Source organism: Ictalurus punctatus, chromosome 26 (genome assembly GCF_001660625.3).
Source record: "Ictalurus punctatus breed USDA103 chromosome 26, Coco_2.0, whole genome shotgun sequence".
NCBI lineage: Eukaryota > Metazoa > Chordata > Actinopteri > Siluriformes > Ictaluridae > Ictalurus > Ictalurus punctatus.
The window spans coordinates 18,844,622-18,870,647 of record NC_030441.2 but is presented as its reverse complement, the minus strand read 5'-3'; the positions used below and the strand labels follow the sequence as shown (position 1 = coordinate 18,870,647).

General features: G+C 38.3%; 2 protein-coding genes across 2 annotated transcripts in view; both read left to right on the top strand.

Annotated features, from left to right (window-relative positions):
• Positions 1–11,468: 11,468 nt before the first annotated feature.
• Positions 11,469–18,689, top strand: zgc:65894 (tubulin beta chain). Its single transcript, XM_017457542.3, has 4 exons — positions 11,469–11,767; positions 14,356–14,464; positions 16,647–16,757; positions 17,302–18,689. Exons 1-4 carry the CDS (start codon positions 11,711–11,713, stop codon positions 18,357–18,359), a joined length of 1,335 nt encoding a protein of 444 aa, XP_017313031.1. The 5' UTR covers positions 11,469–11,710; the 3' UTR covers positions 18,360–18,689.
• Positions 18,690–19,292: 603 nt separating this feature from the next.
• Positions 19,293–26,026, top strand: part of dennd1c (DENN domain containing 1C) — a 16,688-nt gene continuing 9,954 nt past the window's right edge. The window contains exons 1-10 of the mRNA XM_053676236.1: positions 19,293–19,505; positions 20,843–20,907; positions 22,666–22,709; positions 22,804–22,853; positions 22,944–23,063; positions 23,998–24,067; positions 24,163–24,243; positions 24,761–24,814; positions 24,966–25,076; positions 26,024–26,026. The exon at positions 26,024–26,026 is cut by the window's right edge and continues 98 nt beyond it. Of these exons, the coding sequence (XP_053532211.1) occupies positions 19,489–19,505; positions 20,843–20,907; positions 22,666–22,709; positions 22,804–22,853; positions 22,944–23,063; positions 23,998–24,067; positions 24,163–24,243; positions 24,761–24,814; positions 24,966–25,076; positions 26,024–26,026 (615 nt within the window). The 5' untranslated portion in view covers positions 19,293–19,488. The remainder of the gene's footprint in view (positions 19,506–20,842; positions 20,908–22,665; positions 22,710–22,803; positions 22,854–22,943; positions 23,064–23,997; positions 24,068–24,162; positions 24,244–24,760; positions 24,815–24,965; positions 25,077–26,023) is intronic.

The following is a 26,026-nucleotide window of genomic DNA, read 5'->3' as shown; positions in this document are numbered from 1 at the left end:
GAAGTGTAAAAGGTTTCCAGGATTGTTTTTTTTTTCAGCCTCTGAAATAACAGGTCGTGGCTTGTTAGTTGTAAAATTGAAGACGCTGGAGGGACTGAAGATCACTGAAGCGTGCAGGGGTCTGATATATTACACCAGAACACGTAGATGTTATACAGGACATTGAGAGAACATTGCTCCAAGCTGCAAACGTGTATTGTTTTTTTCAATGCAAATACAGATAGGAGATGCTCTATTGTTTTGTTTTTTTTTGTTTTTTTGTTTGGTTTTTTATCATTTCAGGCAGGCACAAGCAGTCACATACGAAGCTCCTGGGATAAATAAACAGCACATTAATTAAACATTCATTCAGCATTCATTAACGCGTCTGAATTCAGAGAAGAGGCTGAGAAATGGTATAATGGCGTGTGTCTTATCTCCTCCTGTGTGTGTGTGTGTGTGTGTGTGTGTGTGTGTGTGTTTCATTATGGTTGTGTTTATGCAGCATTTTATTGATGTAGGTTTGCTTAGCCTTTAGTCTCGCGCCCATCACAGAAACATGTCCCTGTAGAACACGTGTTAAAGACAGACAAAAACAATGAGAGGGAGAGACTGAAAGACACGCAGGTCTTCTGTTTAATAAATACAACTCGCATCCAGATGAAACACAGAACAAAACACACACAGAGACAGAATGCAGCTTAATTAGCTGGGTGAATAATAAAAAGAAGAAAACTACACTCATTAAACTCCATCATACTCTCTTCCTGTCTCTTTCCTGTGAACATCTAATGGAGAGGCAGAATGAAACAAGAAAGAATATAAAAAGAGGATCAAAAAGAATGCTGAGGGAAAAAGACAAAATTAAGAAAGACAAAGAGAAACAGAAAAAGAGGGGGAAACGAGTGAAAGTTGAAAATATGAAATATCGGAAATGACAAAAAGAAAAAAAAGAGAGACTGACAGAGGACAAAGTGCATGAGAGAGACAGAGAGAGAGAGACAGACAGAGAAAGAGAGTGAGATACAGACAGAGACAGAGAGAGACAGAGAGAGAGAGTGAGACAGACAGACAGAGAGAGAGACAGAGAGAGAGAATAATAGGGAATGAAAAAAGAATGAAAAGTGTGATGGTTGAAAAGATGGAGGGAGAAAGAGAGCAAAATGAGGATGTATAACACACACACACACACACACACACACACACACACACACACACACACACACACACACACTTTGTATATATCTATATATTTACTGAGAGAGAGCGATACAGCTCAGGTTTGTGTGAAGGTTAATGGCAAACTGAGTCCAGACCAGTCATTTTATGACGGTGTGGTGGATTGATTAATTTTTAAAAAATAATTAATTAGTTAATTGATTAATTGTAATAATAATAATAATAATAATAATAATAATAATAATAATAATTGCAGCACCCCCAATGTAAAACACCTTCCTGTATACCTGTTCATATCTCCCTGATGTTTATTATTTCCTGTACTACACCTTGGCGGTTGTTTTGTGTGTTATAGACTCCTGTATATCTCACCGAGATGATGTATTTAATCAGATGCTAACTGCGTTCCGCTTTGCGCAGAACCCATATTGGCCTCCGTTTCCACTTCACTCAGCGTGGAAATGAACAGGAGTGTAGGTTATTACTTATCTGTGTGTTAAAGATAGCAATAACGACTAATCACATAGCACAAATGAGTGCGGTAATAGAAAAGGTAAAAGTGCCTGACTAAATCATCTTTCACTGGACAACATCCGTGTACGAACACGCCTCGTAATGTCCACTTTCAGAAATCCGCTGCTGCTCGGGGCCTGTTTCTGAGACGGCCATGATGTTATGGAAATGGGAAAGGATGATGAGCATGTCCATTCTGCAGGAGGGAGCGCTAATAAATGGAGAAGGTGTCTGGACCATTAGCCACACAGAAGCTCGACAGTGTGCAGTGTTGTTGGGAACCAAGTTTCTGCTCCGGTTTTTCTTCTTACAGTTTATCCCTTTATGTCAAGTTCCCAATGAGAGGACTGGCTTTTACTGCAAGGGTAGTTCCATTCCTTTAACAGCCCAAGTCTAGTTCTTTAGTCAATCTACACCGATCAGCCATAAAGTTTAAACCACTGACAGGTGACGAGAATAACATCATTAATAATATCTCGTTACAGTGGCACCTGTCGAGGGCTGGGATATATTTATCACGCAGTATGTTAGCACTCAGTTCTCGAAGTTGACGTGTTGGAAGCAGGAGAAATGGGTGTATTGGAAGCTTAGATTTGTATTTCCTGTCGACGGCATGTCGCAAAAACCTAAATTTTCTTGACTGATTGCGTTTCATTGTCTTCTTTTCCTATTTTGTTCCAGTAGCTGTTATATGGCCAAGGCTCAACTTTTTTCCCCCCCATCCTCCCACACACACACACACACACACACACACACACACACACAGTTTGCATCCTCTCTCCCTGGCTCTGTCAAGGGCACTTGCATGTGTAAGATATTATGAGCAGGACCCCCCCAAACCACGCTCAGAATTAGTGTGGACTAGGTTTGGACTCTATTATTTGGACTGACTGCGAAATTGGCCTTCAGCTCATGAACCCCTGCATTCTTGTAATTACGCAAGTTTTTAACCACTACAGTGACCTCCAAAACATGATGGCCTCCAAAACACCAAAAATTCCTGCCACTGCCTCCTGATTGGGGTGTGTGGCCAATGAGGTGTTCTTTAATGTGCTGCTTTATATTCTTGCAACAATCCTACATAGAGGTCACCACTCCCCTGCATTTGAATAGCAAAAATAGATTTATGAAGCAGTTTGATGGCTCGATCCACACTGACAACCCCGGGGCCTGGTAATTAGTAATTAGTGCACTGTTTACTCTTACAGGGGGAAAATACTGTGAGCTGCAATGCTCTGAAGACAGTGTAAATATTATGATTATAGTTGCAACAGACTTACATGAGCTAGCATAGATTCAGCAATTCTAGCAACTAGCATAGGGATTTTTCGTTTATTTATTTATGTATTTATTTATTCATGCATTACTTTTGCAGTCTCTCTCTCTCTCTCTGTGTGTGTGTATGTGTGTGTGTGTGTGTGTGTGTGTGTGTGTGTGTATGTATATCTTTATGTTTCTCTGTCTCCCTGCTCCAGTCTGGCTTTCAGTCAGATAGAGTTTTCTCCAGATGGTCGTTCTGTCATTGCCTTAGGCCAGCAGAGTTTTAGCCAAAAATGATTAGTGATTTTTCGGACCCACGGGAGAGTCTTCTTTTTTTTCCTTTCTTTCTTTTTTTTTTTTAATCAAAATGTTACTTTTTTTATGCACAGATCCAGATGAACAAGTGTGGTTTCTTGGCTTCAGAAACCTGACCACAACAGTAACTGTACTTATTGCACCCATTACTAATACTGCACACCACACACACACACACACGCTATATACACACACACACACACACACACACACACACACATACACACACACACGCTATACAAACATGAAAATTACTGCAGTGTTTGTTTCCAGTATTAAGCCACATTTGTTTTCGGTGGACTTTATTTTTTTCCTGATTGCCGTTGGAACTGTTCTGTCTCTATTATAAAGCATCGATTTATCCGCGTGAAGAGATTGTTAATGAGCTGTATGTAAGAGTACACTGTTTTTTGTGTGGATTTCTGGGAATCAGGAAAGAGAACTACTGGTGTTAATACCATTAGCTCGATGTTCATTGTCCCACTGTGGATTTTCTTCATATAATTCGGTCACTTTGTCTCAGGGGGAAAATTGGAATTGCATTCGCATCCATTTTGTGCCTGTGTCCATGTGAACTGGATATGCAGGGGAAACATTTGATCTTTTCCCCCTCCTAACCACCAGGGGCAGTGTATTATTATTCTTAATTTGATTGTTTTTGCCTTGAAAAAGAGGGAGGGCTTAGCCCATTTAAACCAGCAACCGATGTTTTTAGATCATCTTCATAGGGTCCAAATATCCCCACAAGGAAAGTAATATTTAACAGTTTTCACATTGTGGGGACATTTGGCTAGTCCCCATGAGGAAAACCTTTTTTTGTTTTGTTTTGTTATTTATTCATTTATTTGTTTATTTTTTAAGCAGATAGTTTAGAATTAGATGTAGCATAGCATAAATAATTACACCAGTGGAAGGTCCTCACAAGGATAGTAAGACACGTGTGATAATTTGATTGCATTAAAGTTTGTCTGGCCAATTACAGTTAAAACAGGTTGAAGTTAATTTTATTTCAGGATCGATCGATCTCTCTCTCTCTCTCTCTCTCTCTCTCTCACTCACACACACACACACACACACACACACACACACACACACACACACACTTATACCATTATACAACCAATATTCTGCATTAAAACAGAGAAACGAGGACTATAATGAACAATGAGATATCAGTATCTAGTTATCGTTTCCCCAGGAGCGGAGTTCGAAGGCGATGATTGTTCAGGTTATTATTTAAAATCATTAAAAGGTGAGAGAGACAATAAGGACAAGAGCTGGAGAAATTGCGGAAACGTTTTAGTTAAGAGCTGCAGGGCAAGAGAGAGATTGCGAGAGATGATGATGATGATGATCTCTCCTTCAATTCATTGTTCAGTTGATATTCATGTCTTTATTCTGGAGCAGAAGGATGAACGCATCCAAGCATGCGGAGTTTACGGATAGCAAATCAGCGTGAAGAAAAACAGGAGGGGAATCGAATTCCCTCTCAATACACGTCTTACAGAAACATCATGCCAACATCACACTGATATTCATATGATGAGTGTTTTTTAGACATGTCACATGTTAAGGTTTTACATGTAGGGCACATGAGAGAGAGAGAGAGAGAGAGAAAGAGAGAGAGAGAGAGAGAGAGAAAGAGAGAGAGAGAGAGAGAGAGAGAAAGAGAGAGAGAGAGAGAGAGAGAGAGAAAGAGATGTAAAGTGTAAAATGAAATGACAACACACACACATTTTATTGCATCTAATATACCTCTTCTAATATTAGGTACTCGCAAATCAAGTTCCTTTTCGTTATTAAACCAAACACGCACCTTTAGATAATCAGATTACACAGAACCTGTCTGATCTCTGCCAGACCCATTAGACACAATCTCATGATGCACAAAACAAAACTAAAATAATGATAAATGATCTGACATCACGCAAACACACACACACACAAACACACACACACACACACACAGAGACACACTCTTTCATTATTCATTTCAGACTGCTTTCTTCATTTTCCTTCCAATCTCTCTAAAATGCCACCCTGCATTATTTACTGAGAGAGCAGACGGAGAGATTTATTTATTAATCAATCAAAGGTGCATCCCATTATTTCATTTCCATAATTGCCTTTGTTCTTTATGTGGGCATATTAGTGTGTGTGTGTGTGTGTGTGTGTTTGCACAAGTCTTGAAAGCCAGCACTATAAATTCCAAATTCAGACTGAAAGTTCATACTAAGACTCCACGGCCGCTCCTGTACTGTGTTTCTGAATATTCAGTAGCATTGAATCAGTGTTTTTAGCAACAACAACAAAAATCTAATCTAGCATTGCTTCACAAGCTCATTAGCATAACATAAGATTTAAAGTGAACTCGGTATTTCGGTACTGTATTATACTCTTACTCTTAAATGCTAAACATTTAGTGTCATAACTTTATTTTCATCTACAGTTCAGTAGCGTTACTGAGCGTGCACACTGAGAATTCTGAATCATAGCTGCAGTCGAACTGAACATTCATGTTCCAGCATTGAAAGTTTAGTACAGTAACTGATTCATACTCGACATTGTATACGCATCTTATATTTATACAGGAAATTACGAATGCTTAACGTCTGCTTGTGCTGTTAATTCAGTGACATAATTTAAGGATCACTCTGAAAATTCACTGTGACTAATAGAAGGTATTAATGAAAGTTTAAATCAGTAGCAGGACTAAAGAATTATTGTGAAGAATCATTATAAAAGTTTAAAGTACGCATGATAACTTCAGATAAGAATTTAGTATATGAAATTCTTTATAATAAAAAAAACTACAGAATTCAGCTTCATTATTCAAAATTCATCCTGGAGAATGTGTTTAATACTTAAATCAGATAATTTGTGTAATACTTGCATAATAATTTTCGCAATATTCAGTATCTAACCCTATTTGAATCACTAGTATGAGTTACTGAATTTTAGTCAGTTCACAATAGTCATCACTTTAGATTTTACACTAATAATTCAGTATCACAACTACAGCTTCATGTTAAAGATGTGAATTGTGTTTTAACGCAAAATTCTCCCTAGACAATCGAGTGTCTATATTAAAACTCTACAATAAAATTCACTATCCATACTCTATACTCCCACTAAATATTCAGTACATCAGATATTCAAAATATTCAGTATATTCTCTGTTATGGTATGTATTTACTTATTGAGTAAATAAGTACCACATCACAAAATTCATACAAAATGTATGGTTTAAAGATTTATATTAATTTATAACTAATCATAACTCAGTACTGGACATACACACCAAGTTCAGGTCTGTAGGGAAAATGGGAATGGCGGTTCAATACATTTCATTACACCTGCGTTCTTTGCCTTGAGTCACTATCAAATCCATATTAATTAAATCTTCGAGCTTCCCTTGCAATCTACCTCAGTACAATTAATTAATAAACAGACCCAAACCATGGTTTATTGATCGATTTTTAAACTCAAGTTCTCATATACAGATGACCCAGGGGATCAAACCCACCTGTGCAAAAAATGTCAAAATGTGAATAAAAGAAACGATAAATAAACACACCTGGTTCAAGCAATAAATAAATAAATAAATAAATATGTAGTTGATAAAGTAAAAAGCGTTTATGCACAACCCCAGTCCTTCTGCTCCATTCTTGAAGAGTCATTAACACCAGGAAAGGCTGAGAGAAACAGGAAGAGATTGCAAAGTGTAGCACAGAGTTATGAAATTACAAATTCGATCAAAACCTTTACCTGAAATACCTTTTCAATATATATGTATATATACACACACACAAACACACACACATATATATATATATATATATATATATATATATATATATATATATATATATATATATTCAGCAGACACCTGTATCCAGAGCAACTTACATTTATCTCATTTATACAATTGACCAGTTGAGGGTTAAGGACCTCGCTCAAGAGCCCAGCAGTGGAAGCTTGGCAGTGCTGGGATTTGATATCCTGACCTTCTGATCAGTTGTCCAACATCTGAGCTACCAATAAGGTTCTACAGCATAGAACACTACTCCAGATACTTTTCTAATTATGATGTGCTGTATTCTGCCGTGTTATGGTATAGAAGGTACCAAACATTTCAATAAATTTAACTGTGAAGTATTTGTGTATATTCCTAAACAACCCCACATCCTGCTTCTCTTGACCTTAGACATGCTTTAATGGGTACACTAAAGATTTAGAACCATTCGCTTTTTTAGAATGACTTTTAATTAATCTACAGTTGTGCTTTTAAGGTTTACTTCCTTGAAGTTGGAGGAGCACCAGTTGTAAATGTTGTTAGTAATAAAACAGTGACCCCTGGAGGATGGACACAGGTATGCATTATATTGGTGCAAATCTGTACTTCTGAAAACTCAGAAATTGTCATTTTCCCAAGTTAGGATGTTGGTCTAAAGAAAAGCCAATAATACAATACAATAGTACAATTCAATGGATAAAAAAAAAAAACCCTCACTGCTCTATTGACATTTATAGCACAAGCCACAGCTCAATTCTGGATTCTGATTGGTCGGAGGTTTTCTCTGTAACATGATAAACAGCATTTTTTTTTTTAGATTTAAGTTTAGGGTCTTGTTAACTTCAGGTGAGGGAACAACTGTTCATAGCTGCTATTAAGTAAGTGAGAATAGGAACTAACTTGTTTTGCTGACATTATATTATATTTTTAATACATTTATAGTAATATTTAATAAGACAAGTCCTTTAATAAATAAAAATTGCAATCGTTTAGAACAGTAATTAAAAGAAAAAGGAAGTCTATAATCTGGGTATTGTATAGTTTTTCTCACGTGCAGATTTTACACTTACATCATAAAGAAATCGCACAGAAATCATTTGTGTACATTGTAATATACCTACCAAATTCAGAGATTAGGTATGCAAGGAACATTGTTACATCCTCAGTTGTATTTCTGTCTGTACTGCGTGCCATTCGTGTGTCTGTTGGTGGTGGGATGTAGATTTACGATACCATAAACATATCTTACGCTACTACACCAGCTGAAGTATCATGATACCGAGTAGTATCACGATGCCCCACAATATTGTGTTAATTCATCATTCAAATCTACAAAATGAACCAAATTTACAGAGAACGAATAACTGGCTGTCGGAAAAACTCTAGAACAAAATCATAGGATTGGCAAGCAACTAATTCAATGTGCCACATATTTCATCTATCATTCCCCAGAGCAACGACGTCAGGCAAATGGAAATTGTCCTCAGAGAACCAAGAATGAACACAACATTAGGAATAAATAACTGAATTTGGAAACGAACTCCAAGTTAAAAAATTGGGAACATTAGCTCACTTGGTAGCAAACGGAAAGTCCTGAAAGATTAAAGTAAAGAACTCAAGTTAAATGAAGCGTACTAACCTTTGTATACTCCGCAAAAGCCGTGAGACATGTCGTTTTAGCGAAAATAGTATTAATTCTAGCACACACACAACATTACTTACAGTATGACCATATTGACGATACTACGGTTTAATAAAATATAATGGCATCAGTGGAATTTTGAAGGTTTAGAATCGTTCATTAAAATAGTTTCTACATCTCCAATGAAGGAAATCTGAATGATTTTTGTCCTTGTGTTAATTGTGTTTTGTTCTCGTTGGACGAAACTTCCAGCCATTTGCATAAGCATGAGGATTTGTCATGTTAATTCAGTGATTCTTGAGTTTCTGACTGTGTTATGTTCCTCTCCCCCACAGAGACGTCTGAGTATCTCTGCATCTTTTCAGTCTGACTAATATCATTCTCATACAAACAAAGCAGTGTTTTAATGGAAAGTCTCGTTATGAAGGAGTTCAGCAAGGCTGACAAGTGTGCAGGAAATGACTCGGTATTTTCGACAACTGTTTATTTATTTATTTCTCTTTAAGGAGCTTGTTCCAATGTGTTTAAATTGCTATAATTTTGATAATGGAAGTGTGGATCTGTGAGAATGTCACTACATTAATCAGGCTGGGAACTCGGCAGGCGATTAAGCCCTCATTCATCTGAGTGATTGGGAGTGGAGATTATGGAAAGGAAAAAAAAACAACAAGAAAGGAACACAGAAAGGAAGAAGAAAGGATAGGAATGACAGAAATGCTGAAGGAAAAGAGGATGGCAAGAAAAGAACAAAGGGAAGGGGGAAAATGGCAGGGTAGGAAAGACAGAAGACAAATAGGATGGGAAGGAGGGAAAGAAACCTGAAAGAATAAAGGAAGGGAGGAAAGGCATGCAGAAAGGAACAACTATGAGAATACAGGAAACCATTAAGGAAAAAAAATGGAAGTGGAAAAATAAAAAGAATGTTATGTAGGTTTTGTTGTTGTTGTTGTTCGCCTTATCATTTATGGGCGACGAGGACGCAGGTAAAACATGTCATTATTTGGTTCTTACTCGGTTGGGAAATGCCAGACTTGCCTCCAGTTTTTTTTATGAAGCATGTCTGTGGCTAGAAACCTTTAGGATCGAGTTCAATTAAAACTGCACATGGCAAATGAAGTCGACTGATAAGCCAATCACTCAGCATAGAGTTTACAATCTCAGCTCTCATTCAGAGATTCACTAACAAAAAGAAGAAAAGCACAAAGAAGCAGAGTTGGACAACAATTGCTTTAAAATGTTGTCAGTTACTTCTCAGTTTAAGCATAACTTTAAGATTGTTCATTTTTAAACATAATATTGCTTTTGTACAACATGTATAGTCGAGATTTATGGAATCCCTGAACAAAATGATGAGATGTTTCAGGGTGGCTCTAACTGCAGAGTGAAAACCAATGCCTGCTTAGAAATAAATGGGCAAGCAGGGTTTGTTATATGATATATGATATATATACCCAGAGATATCCTTAATCTGTTACATCTCCTTTCAATAGTCGTATTCTGTTCTTAATTTCTTTCTCTCTTACAGGCCATGCGTTAAATCTCTCTTGTCCCTTCTTTTCAGTTGCTTTTCTTTTCGATTGTTATTTGCCTTTCTTGTTTTCACTCTTACCTCAGGCAAAATCCTGACATACCGTACCAATCAGTCCTCTACAAAGGTGCGATGAAGCGCTGCCTCAAAGGCTGGCCTTAAATATCCAGCCTCACAGGTGCAGGCAAGTGCTGCCTCAAAAGCTGGCTTTACTGGTGCAAGCAACCCAGGTTAATCAGCCTGAGAATTCTGGGCAACCGAGTTCTCACTCACGGCCAACGCCCTCTGCTGGCTGCCGGTGATGTAGCGCAGCCTTCTCCTGCCTCTTCTTGTTCTTCTTCTTCTTCTCCTTCTTCTTCTTCTTATTATTATTAAAATGATTACAAATCCAAAATATCAATTCGCAATAGGGACATAATATTTTGTCATTTGAAGACAAAATGTAAATAATTACAAAATAGCTTCCTGTCAGAAATACAGTATTGACAAAGAAAGAAAGAAAGAAAGAAAGAAAATGAAAGAAGGATGAAAAGACGCAATGCTTAAATGAAACAACATAAGAAATGACTACTACTACTACAACTAATAATAATAATAATAATAATAATAATAATAATAATAATAATAATAAATAAATAAATAAATAAATAATAAATAGCAAAAAAAAAAAGAAGATTATGGTGTTCCAGGTGACTTCCACTGTGTTGCTAGGCAGTTACTATGGCATCGCAGGTAATTGCTATGGTCTTAAAGAACAAAATAAAGTATCGCACATGTTTACTATTACCACAAATAATTTGTGTAGATGTAACTTCAGATGTAAGATTGTAGAATTCACTAATATGGGAATGGGAAGGGTTAACATCTGTGCTCCAGCCAGGTACTAGAGGACCGCAAAGACATCTTAACTTCATTTTTACGCGCTTATCATTATACACAATCATATATCCACTACTAAATACAGTACAGAAGGCTACATCACCAACATTGTCTAATACTGCCCTCTAGTGATGACAGAATGGTACACACATTATCATTCTCAGGGTTAATATACCCTACCTTCTTTCCCTTCCCTCATTTATCAACAATTCAGATTCAGCTTCCTTTTAAATATTCCAAAGACTGCAACAACCTCGTGTGTGTGTGTGTGTGTGTGTGTGTGTGGGGGGGGGGGGGGGGGGGGGGGGGGTAGAGTGTGTATGTCGGTTTGTGTACAGTGTATGTGTGTGTGTTGCTCCGGTTCGACATTGCATTGCGAATAAGTAAAAGCAGACTCTGTCTCGGACACGACGTCACTCTGCGGCACCGTCGGGAGCGCGTCGGGCGCGGTCACGATGCATGGGAGGGGTGAAGAGGGAGCGCGCAGTCTCGGGCGCGAGCACTTTGCTGGAGCCGGTGCTGCTGCTGCTGCTGGGAGAAGGTCCTCTATAAGGATTTAATTTTCTTTATTATTTATTCAATTCGCTCAATTTTACACCGACATCACTAAGCGGCCAACATGCGCGAGATCGTTCACCTGCAGGCGGGACAGTGTGGAAACCAGATCGGAGCCAAGGTGGGAGGAGTGTGTGTGTGTGTGTGTGTGTGTGTGTGTGTGTGTGAGTGTGTGTGAGTGTGTGTGTGTGTGTGTGTGTGTGTGTGTGTGTGTGTGAGTGTGTGTGTGAGTGTGTGCGTGAGTGTGTGTGAGTGTGTGTGTGTGAGTGTATGTGTGAGTGTGTGTGAGTGTATGTGTGTGAGTGTATGTGTGAGTGTGTGTGAGTGTGTGTGAGTGTATGTGTGAGTGTATGTGTGAGTGTATGTGTGAGTGTGTGTGTGAGAGTGTGTGTGAGAGTGTGTGTGAGAGTGTGTGTGAGAGTGTGTGTGAGAGTGTGTGTGAGAGTGTGTGTGAGAGTGTGGATATCCTCATATCACCACAATGACCCAGAAAACCGTGGTGCAGGACTGTTCTAACCAAACCTGCAGCATTTACAGATTTATAAACACTTCACTGGAACATTATAATAAAGAGAATAAGTGGAAAAGTAGCCTAGAAATCTTAAAGAATAAGAATAAAATGAAGTCGTGTTTACACGTTTTCACAGTAAATAACGGTGTTGATGGAAAATTAGCATTTTCATTTGTATTTTTTTTATTTTAATCAAAATTCAAATCAAGAAATAAATAATCAAACATCCCCAGCAATGATGACGTTCTTTAAATACTATTATAATACTGTATTTACTAGGATAATTAACTCTTTATTTCAATGACCTGAACTAACAGTTTTTAATGGATGAATGTAATTGTAATAATGTTGATGAAACATGGCTGGTGATGGGAGGTGGTTGGTGGGAGGTGAGGTGTGATTTGCTTTGTGTCTGGTTCAGTCTGGATGATGAGTGGGCGTGACTTTAAACCACACAATTAATCTGATTTCTGTAAAATCTTTATGATTCTGTCGCTTTTTCTCTGCATTATGATGTGGATGTGAAATTCCTGGAGATGAAATTCGGGGTTCATTTCATGGCTGGTGAGATTTTTCCTCTGGTTGTGTCAGTACATGGGTGTGGTTCGACTCTCCTGCTGCAGAGCTGTGGAAACAGAAATATAATGTGATCAGTGGATAAATAAATAAATAAATAATAACTTAAAACATAAACATTACAGTTTAGGTCTAAAGACAGACTGGAGATCAATGATCGGTGTAAATGTGGTCAGATAGCGGAAAACCTGTCATTCAGACAAACAAAACAAACATTGATCGTGTGTGTGTGTGTGTGTGTGTGTGTGTGTGTGAGAGAGAGAGAGAGAGAGCGCTTGAGGATGATTCACTGTGCAGCACACAATGAAACCATTTAGAGATATGCATAATTACATACTTATTTGCATATTCAGAGATGTATCAGAATCAGCTGATAATTTTGCTGTTAACTATCTATCTATATGTGTGTGTGTGTGTGTGTGTGTATATATGTATATATATATATATATATATATATATATATATATATATATATATATATATATATATATATATTTAATTTTGCAGTTAACTAGCAATATATGTATATAGTATAGTGTGTGCGTGTGTGTACACATGCATTGATCCATCCATCTTGAGTCTGCTGTCCTCCCCCACTCTGTCCATCGTTTCCATTTCCCCATCAGAACTATACAGTAAGAGTGGTCTTTGATCTGATGATAAAATTTAAGACCGTTTAAATGGCTATGCGAAATCTTCTAGTAAATCTTCTCTACAGGATGATTAGTGTTAGAAAATTATTTAATTGTGTATGTATGATGGTACACTATAATTCAGTTCAGTTCAAATGTATTATTGTTGTTTTTATTATTATTATTATTATTATTATTAATAATAATAATAATAATAATAATAATAATAATAATAATAATAATAATAATGTCCACAGGATGAAACAGCACAGATTAATATCTGTGAATATTTACAGATCAGTTTATAGAATTTCATAAAATAATATATTCCTGTATCTGGATTAATAGAGTTAGAAAGATATGATTTACGACATAAATAAGATAAAACGGAACAAACGGCACTGCGAACCCATAACAAATGTTATTTCTCCAGCACTTTTATCCTTTTAACTTTTCTAACAAGATGAATAACTGCTACACTGATATCATGAGTAATCATTGTACGGGAATTAACTTGTAACACTTTGATTGTTTTTTGTTACACCTTAACAAATAAAAACAAATCAGTATACAATGGATGAAATTTTTTTCAAGATTTGTAATAAATAAATAAATAAATAAATAAAGACGTATGGTAAATAAATAAAGTAATAACTTCTTTTAAAAAAAAAATAAGTCAGTGACTGTTTTATTAGTTTTTCTGTTTTCTGTTATTTTTTATTTTATTGTCTAATTTTTATATTTCTCTTGCTCTTGTATTTATTAGACTGTTTTATTTGCTATAGAACACAAGGTTTTATTTTAGTGTGTGTTAGGAATAAATTGCAGATGCTTTCAGCGACACACAAACAGCAATTAGATATACATATAAAATTGCATATAAAATAATATTAGCTTGAGGAATATTTTGGCACACGGTGATTATTTATGACTATTAGCATCTTATAATGACTGTTAAACTGTCTGCTCTGCGTCTTTGTGTTTCTGCAGTTCTGGGAGGTGATCAGTGATGAGCATGGCATTGATCCCACTGGAACCTATCACGGAGACAGCGACCTGCAGCTGGACCGCATCAGCGTCTATTACAATGAAGCCTCAGGTAAATCTCACTGCACTGCTCAATGTTACAGCCGGAGAAAGGTCACGTGAGCTTCAGTCGTTTATCTTCAGGTGATTTCTTTTTCCACACTATTCATTTTTCTCCTAATATTGTTCCATTCATTTTATTATGTGATCACATTCACATGTGGGGGTTTAAGCCCATCCGCTGGTTAAATACAGGATAAAACACATTTTGATCTAAACTAACGCTATCAAGTTGGGTTGTTCATTGTAACCCAGCAAACGGGTCGTTTTTTTTCAACCTACCTGATGGGTTCATTTTTACAAAAAAGTGCTGTGTGAATTTTATTTCATAAATGTGTTCATATTCTCAGGATTATTTTTAACCCTTTGAAAATGTCGAATGTACCACATTATAAACAAATACGTCAACATGGCGTCTCCTTTATTCATACACACCGAGGGACTCAGAAATGTATTGCTACTGTAGAGAGGCCAAAGTGGTGTTTATATGTAGACTTTGACGTAAACGACTCAAATAAGTCGTATATTTAACACGAAAACGTCAGATTTCAATCAAATGAGACGTTTAAAACAAAAAAAAAAAACCTGAGTGACCGACTTACGATCACAGTGGGCGTTCAAAACGAGTAAACCATACTAACGAAGATAGCGGTGCATTTAATGTCGTGTAAACTGGACTGTTATCGCGCAGTTTTGCTTTTTCTAGTGTACAGTAATGGTTTTATGGATAAATATATTGATACGAGCCTTCACTCTTAAAACAGACGTGTTCGAAATTAACACATGATGCGTATCTAGTTAAGGACAAGACATTGTGGGTTGCTTTTAACACAATCGATGTGTAGGTACATTTAACACGTGCTCTGTGTTAAATTTCCACACAAGGATGTGTTTAAAAAAATAACACAGATGTGTTGTTGATCCTTTTTCTCCTACAATGATCCTAAAATACTATTTGTTTCTATGCTAAAATTCTAAAATGTTCACAAAATACACAAACAATTAATTTCAGGTGACATTAATTAAAATAATTTAAACATTGGTCAGATTGTAAGAATTGGAGTCGATGCATCTTTGTACAAATCTCCCTCCATCTGGGTAGATGAGTCCCCTCCCTTCCATCTGAAAAGCTGTTAAAGAGCAAAAAGAGCATTGGTTAGATGTTAGCTACAAAATATGGACAAACGCCTTTGGGCTTTAACTGAGAAATTGCATTATAGAATCCCAAACTGTGTCATTTTGGAAATGTGACCTCCGCTCTCCTAATGAACAAAATGGCACTGTAGCATCACCAAGAAAATCTAGCTAACTTTATTTAGGAATACATATTTTCCAGCCTTTAGCACCTCCCAGCTGATTTGTTTTGCACAACCTAATTAATTTAACCAACATTACAGAGACAGTGGAAAGCATTACAATCTTCTGTAAACCCATCCTCTCTTTTAATCACGTTAACCTTGCGAAGAAGATTTGGCCTCGACGTTACTGAGCTAGCTAAGTTCCGTTAGCCACTGACTGTCTGCACCTGTTACCCAGCATTAACATTCACCCAATACATGAAGAAACATGAGGCTAGTAGTGTAACACCAACACTGAGGAAGCAGAACATGATGTTCTCTGTTGAAGCTGTCGCGATAGGTAAAGTTAATTGTCACTCGCTGAGTTACTGTTTTACTATGAAAACATTTTTGAGAGCTCGCTGCCTAAATATCACAAACTCAGTCAGGCATTTTCAGCAGCGTTAACGCTAAATAGCGATAAACGCTAACTTACTGGTGGTCATTTGGTTTCCTCGCCTCCGGACTCTGCCTCCGCATTCACGATCAAAAGCTCAAAGCAACGAACATTCACTTTGAGGCGAGTTCAGATTTATATGATGACGGCTTCGGTACAGTCCGTGTGTGTTGGTCAGTCATGTGAAATTGTTTTCTTAAAATTGTCTTTTTAACACATTTATTGGATAATTTAACACGTGTTGAAATAGTAATAACACAAAAAGTGTGTAGGATTTTAACACTTGCACACACACAAACAACAAGTTGTAACATGCGGTGAGTGGATAATGCAGGGTGTGTATTTTGTATTTTATTCATACGAATACAAAAAATTCAAATCCAGACTAATCAAAAATGAAACACAGAAACACCTGGTAAGTGTGTGATTTTTATGTTGTGTTTAATTGTCCATTTTCTCAGGAGGGAAGTATGTTCCTCGTGCCATCTTGGTGGATCTGGAACCAGGAACCATGGACTCGGTTCGATCTGGACCTTTCGGACAGATCTTCAGACCCGACAACTTTGTCTTTGGTGAAGTCAAACACACTTTTTAAAAAATATATATATAGCTTGGTTTGATTGTAGGATTAAAAGAAAACACATAATGTACCATGTCACGTTTGATTCTAATTGCAGGTCAATATAAAACATTCCACTAGATGGCAGCACACAGACCAAATTCATAGCAATACTTTTCTCAATTTATTTATTTATTTACTTATTTCTCTTGATGATCTAGATGGGAGTGGAAATATACAGCAGTGAGAATGCGATGGCTTTAAAATCCTTTCTGATTTACAAACACGAGTCATTTTAACCAATTTTATTTCACCATGTCCATTTAAAATGACCTGAAATTACCTGAAATTATGGGATATGTGAAGAAAATAATTTCACTGTGCTGTAATGTAAATGTGATTAATAAAGACTTGTTAACCTAAATTTTATTTTCTAAAAAGGTAATTCTGTCCCAAAAAGAAACAGGTGTACAAAGCATTTCAAAACATGGCAGTAATCAGTCCCACTGTGGTGTTAGTTATAGGACACTAACAGGTTTTCTGTACTTCCCTACCAGGCCAGAGTGGTGCTGGGAATAACTGGGCCAAGGGCCACTACACAGAGGGAGCCGAGTTAGTGGACTCCGTCCTGGATGTGGTGCGTAAGGAGGCTGAGAGCTGCGACTGTCTGCAGGGTTTCCAGCTCACCCACTCTCTGGGCGGTGGCACCGGCTCTGGCATGGGCACGCTGCTAATCAGCAAGATTCGTGAAGAATATCCCGACCGTATCATGAACACCTTCAGTGTGGTGCCCTCGCCCAAAGTGTCTGATACAGTGGTTGAACCCTACAACGCCACGCTGTCTGTGCACCAGCTGGTGGAGAACACTGACGAGACCTACTGCATCGACAACGAAGCTCTGTATGACATCTGCTTCCGTACGCTCAAACTGACCACACCCACTTACGGTGATCTGAACCACCTGGTCTCGGCCACCATGAGTGGAGTCACGACTTGCCTCCGCTTCCCGGGGCAGCTGAATGCAGATTTGCGCAAGCTGGCCGTCAACATGGTGCCGTTCCCACGTCTCCACTTCTTCATGCCTGGTTTTGCACCCTTGACCAGCAGGGGGAGTCAGCAGTACCGCGCCCTTTCCGTCCCTGAACTGACACAGCAGATGTTCGACGCGAAGAACATGATGGCTGCCTGTGACCCGCGTCATGGCCGTTACCTCACCGTTGCGGCCGTGTTCCGTGGACGCATGTCCATGAAGGAGGTCGACGAGCAGATGCTCAACGTCCAAAACAAGAACAGCAGCTACTTCGTGGAATGGATCCCCAACAACGTCAAAACGGCCGTGTGCGACATCCCGCCGCGTGGCCTCAAGATGGCCGCCACCTTCATCGGCAACAGCACGGCCATCCAGGAGCTGTTCAAGCGCATCTCTGAGCAGTTCACTGCCATGTTCAGGAGAAAGGCCTTCCTCCACTGGTACACAGGAGAAGGAATGGATGAGATGGAGTTTACCGAGGCTGAGAGCAACATGAACGACCTGGTCTCTGAGTACCAGCAGTACCAGGATGCTACCGCCGAGGAGGGAGAGTTCGAGGAAGAGGGTGAAGAAGAGGCTGCCTAAATTGCTCCCTCTCCTTCATCTCATCCTTTTATGGTTGCTTCTTTTGTGTTTTCTCACTTACCTTCCCACATTCCCCCGCTTCTACTTCCTCAGGTGTTTTGTGAAGGTGTGTCTGTTCAAGATAAACACTCATTGACACGTTCTCACTTTTAGAGGTGGAGTATTTTTTTCCTGTGCTCTCTTGAAGGTAACTTAGTCGGTTAAACTCTTCAGTCTGTTGTTTTCCTGTTGTGGCCGATGCGATACTCAGTCTATAATACCTACTTGTTTTTAAAAAAATCAAGCAACCTTAACATCAGCTTAAATTGAATAAAACTTGGTTAAACTCAAGTCTAAGTTGTGTTGTTTTGTGTGAGTGTATGTATGTGTGGCTATCACTGTAGCTTACAGTACAAACAGCATAGGGCGCAATTCATATAAATGCTCTTGTGGTACAAGATTAAATTTACTGAGAGGACTGAGCAAGTTCTAGATAACAAAACAGGTTAATAAACACGTCATTGGAAGTTAACCGAGCTATATATTTTTTTAAAGGAAAGAGGAGGAAGAAAAGAGACAGGCTGCTGAAAAGAGAAATAGCAGCTGCGATAGAGGAAGTCCTCCCGTTGATTTCCTCTCGACGTGCCTGCTCAAAAATTGACGCGTGTGAGAGAGAGCTTGAGGAATACAATACAATACAGCTTGAGGAATACGTTTTTACACACAGTTGGTGAATTCACATGTAAATGAAGTGCATGCCATTGACTTGAAAATGTGCACAGGCAGGACAGGGCCTCAGCATGTACATATGTGTTTATAAGCAGATATTTAGAAAGATTTACATGAAACAAAATGTAGACACACACACGCGCTTGGTTTTGACGTAAAATAAATCAAAATCAGTTCTGAAAGAGGAAAAGGCTTGAGACGCGATGAGAAGGAAACGACAGCACAAGCACCACACGCATGATTCTCCGCACAGATCAGGAAGTGATTCGATCAGCCTGCTTTCTTATCCGTTTTATTATGTGAGCGTGTTGCTCTGTGTGTGTGCGTGTATGTATGTGTATTTGAGAGGCTACTCTCTATAGTGCTACGATGATACAGATACTCTACTAATCACTTATGGACTCTGTCTTGAAGCCACAACATGGGATCCAGACTAAAGTAAGACTTTAAAACTCTGTTTCTCTGTTTTATCTGATCTGCAGCTCTCTGAGATTTCAGGCCACAATAATACTCCATCGACATTTAAATACGACTCTAAAACACGAGCCTTCTTTACAACACCATGCAGCGAGGTTCCTACGGTATAATTACTTTTTGTGCCTTATTATGCTGGTGTCTTCTTAGAAGACTTTGTTTCCTGGACACTACTTCCTGTCCCTGTGGGTTCATGACATATTGAATTACACATTAAAACCTGCATCGCCGTCTACAAATGTCATATACCGCTGTTTGTTATTGCTGATTGGATGACTGTGGGGGGTCAAATAATTTAGCTTTAGTTTTTGATTGTAGTTTGGATATTTTCCGGTATAACTTGTTGAAATGACGGTCTCTCTATGGAAACGCACACGCAGTGATGCTCCATTGTTCATCTTAACCTTCGTCTGAAAGCTCTGCACGATGACGCTTCAGATTGTTTATCGTCTGACACGGACATGAAATGTATGATCGATACGAGGCAAGGCTCGCTGCAGATTTTTTTCATCCTGCACGACATAAAGGATGAAACATGACAGGAAGTGCTGCTATAGGAAAATTATGAACGACTTGCTGCTATAACAACGCATCCCGAGGTGTTTTATCGCTCTTGTGGTGCGGCAATTTGCTAACGAGTTCATCATAATACGCTTTTATCCGTTTATAGTTCCTTTTTGACGTTGTGGAGCATCTGCGATACATAAGTTCGGACTTAAGATGTGATGTTACAGCTTGACCTCGGACTGTTACAAAGCACTGCCAGTACAAATTACATACAGATATAAACCAATCATTTGCAGGTGCATTGTTATCAGAGTTGCTCTTCTGGAAAATCCCTCAGCACGTCCTGACCAGTCAAATACTGAATGTATTGCTCACACTTGGGCATTTGTTTCAGTTATCATCAAACATCTTTTTTATTTTATTGATTTCTGCTCTGTGCCCTTTCTTGAGTTACATCATCTACTTACTCTACTACTTGGTCCAATTTGTAAATTGGACCAAGTACATTTTCAGGGTGTTTTTTTATTATTATTTTATTTTACTTTTTTTGTATTCTCCAGGAAATGATCTTATGCCCACTCTATTTATCTTCTTGTTACTGGTCTAGTGATCATTTCAAACTGGTTTAGCCCTAAATTTTACTCAGTGATAGGATCATTTTCTTCTTGATTGTAAATCCTTTCAGATTTTGTGGTTTGTTTGTTTAACACTTCCCCTTCTCTGATTTTTCTGTGAAATACAAAAATGCGCAATATTTACTTTGCCTGTTTGTCCATTGATTTTGTGGGTTTCAGGGAAAATCCAGATAGGACATTTTACTGGTTCTTTCAAGCTTCGTGCCCTATCGCCAGAGACAAAGGTGAGCAAATATGATGTGGTGGTTGTGTTTTTTGGGGGTTTTTTTTCTTTCAGGCTGATGCTGAGTGCTGAGAAAACGGCTCTCCTTCCTGTCACATGACTTAAACAGAAAACCACAAGACAGCCATGGGCGTTGTCATGGAAACACTGCGATGAGCTAGCATGCTAAGATTAGCTGAAACCTGTGGTCACTTTGAATATCACTGAAGTGCAAGAGGAAATAACCTAAAGAGACCGGATTGAGAGTGTGATGATGTTTAGCCACAATAAATGACCAGAACTACTCTGAGTATTGTTTTTTTTTTTTTCTTTTCTTTTCATCCTGGAAAAGGGCTTCTACTACATGCTGTAAATGTAAATGTAGTTCAGCAATAGATATTTGCTGATGCAGGCTGACAGTTTTATAGCGTGTGCTGGAGCAGTTATATTTCTACAGGAAGAAGATGTTTGTGGGACTCGGTGACTTCTGTTAACCACATCCTCCACTTACTACAGAAATGAGCTTAATTTATGGGCTAAACTGAGAACACTGCACTTGTGTTTGTTTTTGTGTGTGTGTTTGTGTGTGCGTGAACAAACGTACATCATTAGTATTAATGGCATTCAGAAACTGACCCTGATGATGGTTAGATGATGTAAAAACACACTATGCATGGGGGAAGAAAAAAAAGCTTTAGTCAATAACCGATCACCTACAAGCTGACCAACGAGGTAGGAGTGTGTGTTAAAGTACAGAAAGTGTTTAAAACCCCAAGGACAACACTGCTGTAGCTTTTCCAGGCAGTATCTGCTCAGAGATGCAGCCTTTCCATTAACACAAAAGAGTAGCGGGTGCCAATACTTGACAATACAGAGTTGAGTTCAATTAATACGAACAGACATTACTATATTAATTCGCCAAAAAAAAGGCGCAAAAAGGCATGTAATAATAGACTGCATCCTGCACACACATTATGATTTCAGGACCTCGATGGAGTATCCTCATTAAGTTCCATGAAAAACACAAGCACAATATCAGAAAAATAAAATGCAAAATAGTATAATATGCTGGATAATGTGCTGTATTATGAATTGCGGAATAATGAGACTGGAAGCCTTATTGTTAGATTTGCAGTGTTAATTACAACTTAAATATATTGGCAAGATACCAGAAGCCTATTATACAGTGGAGGAAATAAGTATTGAACATGTTAACTTTTTTTTCAATGAGGTTATTCACATGAAATTTTCACGGGACATCAGTATTAACTCTAGAAACGCAGAAATATAAAAATTTCACAATGTTAAAGTCCATAAATGAAGTTATGTGTAATAAAGTGGAATGGCATGGGAAAAAAAGTATTGAACATGAAATTTTCATGTGAATAGCCTTGTTGGAAATATATTTACTGGGGAAAAAAAACATTGACGCATCCAATTCTTATTTCCTCCACTGTATATATATATATATATATTAATTCTTGCTATTATGTTGCGTTATATTACATTTGACAGCAAATGACAAAAGCTTCTTTAAAGCTAAGTGCTCGCATTGAAAGACAGTGGTCTAGACACAAATAAAAAAAAAAAACGTCTTTCAGGTCTACTAAATAGAGTTTAATAATCTCCCACAGAGAGGTCGATTACTTTTCCTTCATGGCCTACACAAGATAGTGCTAACCCTAGTTTCAATACCCAATGCAGAGTAAGCTGTAGGTATAGATGATACAGTATCTACCCCCAACAAGACCATAACACCACCATGTGTCTCAATCTACAGATCCTGGGCTGCTGTTTCACTTCCCAGACGACTTCTGTGATGAGGTTAGTGATGAAAAAAAAAAAAGAAGAAAACATTGTTGTTTACAGTGGCGAAGAATAACAAGCAACTTATTTATTTTTACTTTCTTATTTGCAGGAATGTTTGCAATCCCTTCCTCGATTCTGCTTCCCATACGATATAGAAAGGTAACATTAATTAATTTTATTCGTTTCAATCACGACATAATGTCTTACCGATGAATATTAATCAGACTGATCGATTGATCCGATTCACAGGGTGAGGGATGGCATAGCTGTGCAGCACTTTACATTTGCGTTGACTGACCTGGAGGGATGCCAGCGATTTGGGTTCTGCAGACTCACCTCCAGCTCCCAGACCTGCCTCTGCATCCTCAGGTCTAAATCCTACATGTCCCAATGACCTAAACACCCTATGTATAAACCTTCATGATCCTACGTGTAGCCTACACCGACCCTCAGGCTGTACTGTATAGCAACATTCGTTCATAGTCCTACAGGCAGGTTGACAGGGCTGTGGATTTATTATGCTAAATTGTTCTAGTTTTGGAACAAGGTCGCAGGTGGAAAAAGGAAGTCAGTGGGTGGTGGGTTTTTGAGGCTCGTTTAAAAATAGTTGTTTGGGGGTTATTTTTTGTTTTGTTTTTGTTTTACAGACACCAAGATCTTGCTTTAAAGGAAATAATCATAATTCAGTATCTATGAGGTATGGAATAAATTCTGCTGTAGATTGGGAGTGGACAGGGAGCGGGGAAAAGATTATAGCGTGGATAATGTAATATCAGATAATGCAGGTCAGAAACGCCATGACCTTTATTCCTACACAAAGTCTTCAAATTAAAAAAAAAAATTCCACTGTCCTTTTTGTGAGATTTTGTAAGAAGTAGTGGAGGTAGAAATTCTGCCAAGACCTGGCAACCTTGCCTACAGGACAATCCAGATCATTTGTCATGTATATATGTGTGTATGTATGTGTGTGTGTATGTATGGATATATGTGTGTATGTACATGGGGCAGTGGTGGCTTAGCGGTTAAGGCTCTGGGTTACTGATCGGAAGGTCGGGGATTCAAGCCCCAGCACTGCCAAGCTGCCACTGATGGGCCCTTGAGCAAGGCCCTTAACCCTCTCTGCTCCAGGGGCGCCGTGTCATGGCTGACCCTGCGCTCTGACCCCAACCTTCTAACATGCTAGGGTATGTGAAGAAAACAATTTCACTGTGCTCTACTGTATATGTGACCAATAAAGACTCATTATCATTATGTATGTATATATATATGGGACTAATTGTGCGTTTCTGTATCTGACACACAGCTATCTGCCTTGGTTCGAAGTCTTTTATAAACTGTTAAATAACCTGGCAGACTATGTGACAAAAGGCCAGGTACACACTGCATTTATTCATCATGTTGCATAAATTTTTTAAAATAAAGAATAACGGGTTTCTGCATAACGGCATGTGATTTTAAATTCGGACAGACAAGCGAGATGAGAGAATTACTGGCGGCTCTCTACAAGCACCCTGTGCCACTGTCCGACAGCTCCGAAACTCTCCATCTGGTAGGTTCTCTTCCGAAATGAGTTCTAATCGATACACAAGAACCACAGTAAACAGATCAATAAACAGTGGAGGTTCTATTAAAAATATAGTATAGCTATAATATATATATATATATATATATACACACACACACACACACACACACGCACACACACCCACAGAGAGAAAAGTCACTTGTGCTTAAATTACACTATTTGGATTTTAGTCACTTCACATGTAATGTTTCATTAATTTTGACGTTTCTCGTGTGTTTTTCCAGACAATTCAGTTCCCCCAATAATCTGCGATTTCAGTGCACATTTTTTCCTACATGCGCTCCCATTTTCCTCAGAATCACATTTGAAATGTATAGCACATGTGCTAACTTTCTAACGTTAGACTCATAACATCCTGTCAAAACCATCCTCTCGTCACTCGACTTGGCTTTTGAGAAATTCGTTCACGTGAAATGCGTTTCACGTTTCGTTTGCGAAATTTTTGCACCCGTGATATTCTTCTTACGTGTTTTTTTCCCAGGTTCCATACTTCGTCGCCCCTGATCCGAAGGCTTTACCGTCTATTCCAGAGAGTGTGAGTTTGTATTATCTATCTATCTATCTATCTATCTATATATATATATATATATATATATATATATATATATATATATATATATATATGTTATCCTTCAACTGGTTGTTGTCTGTATTGCTCTAGCTACTGAATGTGTGTGTTTGTTCAGAGGAACCTGACGGAGCTGATCGTGGCTGTAGACGTGGGGAACCTGCTGCAGCTGTACGCTAGCATGCTGTTCGAGAGACGTATCCTCATTTGTTGCAGTAAACTCAGCACGGTGAGAATGACCGGCGTGCGTTAAAGAGAACCCTCTGACTTTGCATTAGTGAGAACTGAACTGAAACTGTTGTTGATTCAAACCTTTCCGTGCTTCTCTCGGGTCCAGCGATAACACATCAAAACGTGAGAGTAGTACAGGGAAGTGGGAAGGGATTAGGCCACTGGAATAGAGCCGAGTGAGGCAAAAGTCAATGAGAGGTCAATCTGCGGTCCTTAATTCATTTAAGATACGAGTTCTTGTTATTTCTATTAAATTTATATCTCATTTAAATGTTTTTGCCCCCTCCCTGACCTACAATTTCCTGAAATTCTTTACTCAAATTCTTATTACTATTTTTAGGTTACCATCATTTTTTTTCTCTATTTTCAGCTTCTTTTCAGATGCTGGCTTTATTTATTTTTCTTGCAAAATATTTTGAGGTGACTTTTAATGTGTGAAAGGTGCTGTAGAAATTTGGAGGTTTACGCACACACTCAGAGTTCTATATTAAGAACTTGTTTTGTTGTTGCTTTTGTTTGTTTGTTTGTTTGTTTGTATTTGACCTTCTATAAAAGGACGTTTTTGGTCAAGATTGCGTTATGGCTCACTCTTTTCTACCGTTGCTCGCCAAAAGTCAAACAAAACTACGTTTAAAATGCAAAACGATACAATACAGATGATGTTTAAAAAGGACGTAGAAGCAGGTGTTAGGCATGGTCCAAGCACATTTATAGTCTACATGTCGTGGTTCCGTGGCCACGCCCCAAAAATAAGCACTTATAATAAAGTTCATGACAATCAGTTTGTATTACAGTGAGGTGTGTGTATGTATGTATGTCTGTGTGTATGGGTGTATAGTATGCGTGGAGTATTCACGAAGATCGTGAAGACATGCAGATATCTGTGATATATACAGAGATGACGTATCCCGTGCAAATCGATACTTATGTAGGTTTCTTCTGCAGCTG

Excerpts from the sequence above, each read along its gene's own strand:
- zgc:65894 (XM_017457542.3), top strand. The coding sequence starts at position 11,711 with ATGCGCGAGATCGTTCACCTGCAGGCGGGACAGTGTGGAAACCAGATC. Across the intron at positions 11,768-14,355 it reads GAAACCAGATCGGAGCCAAG|TTCTGGGAGGTGATCAGTGA; the intron begins GTGGGAGGAGTG and ends GTGTTTCTGCAG. Across the intron at positions 14,465-16,646 it reads CTATTACAATGAAGCCTCAG|GAGGGAAGTATGTTCCTCGT; the intron begins GTAAATCTCACT and ends CCATTTTCTCAG.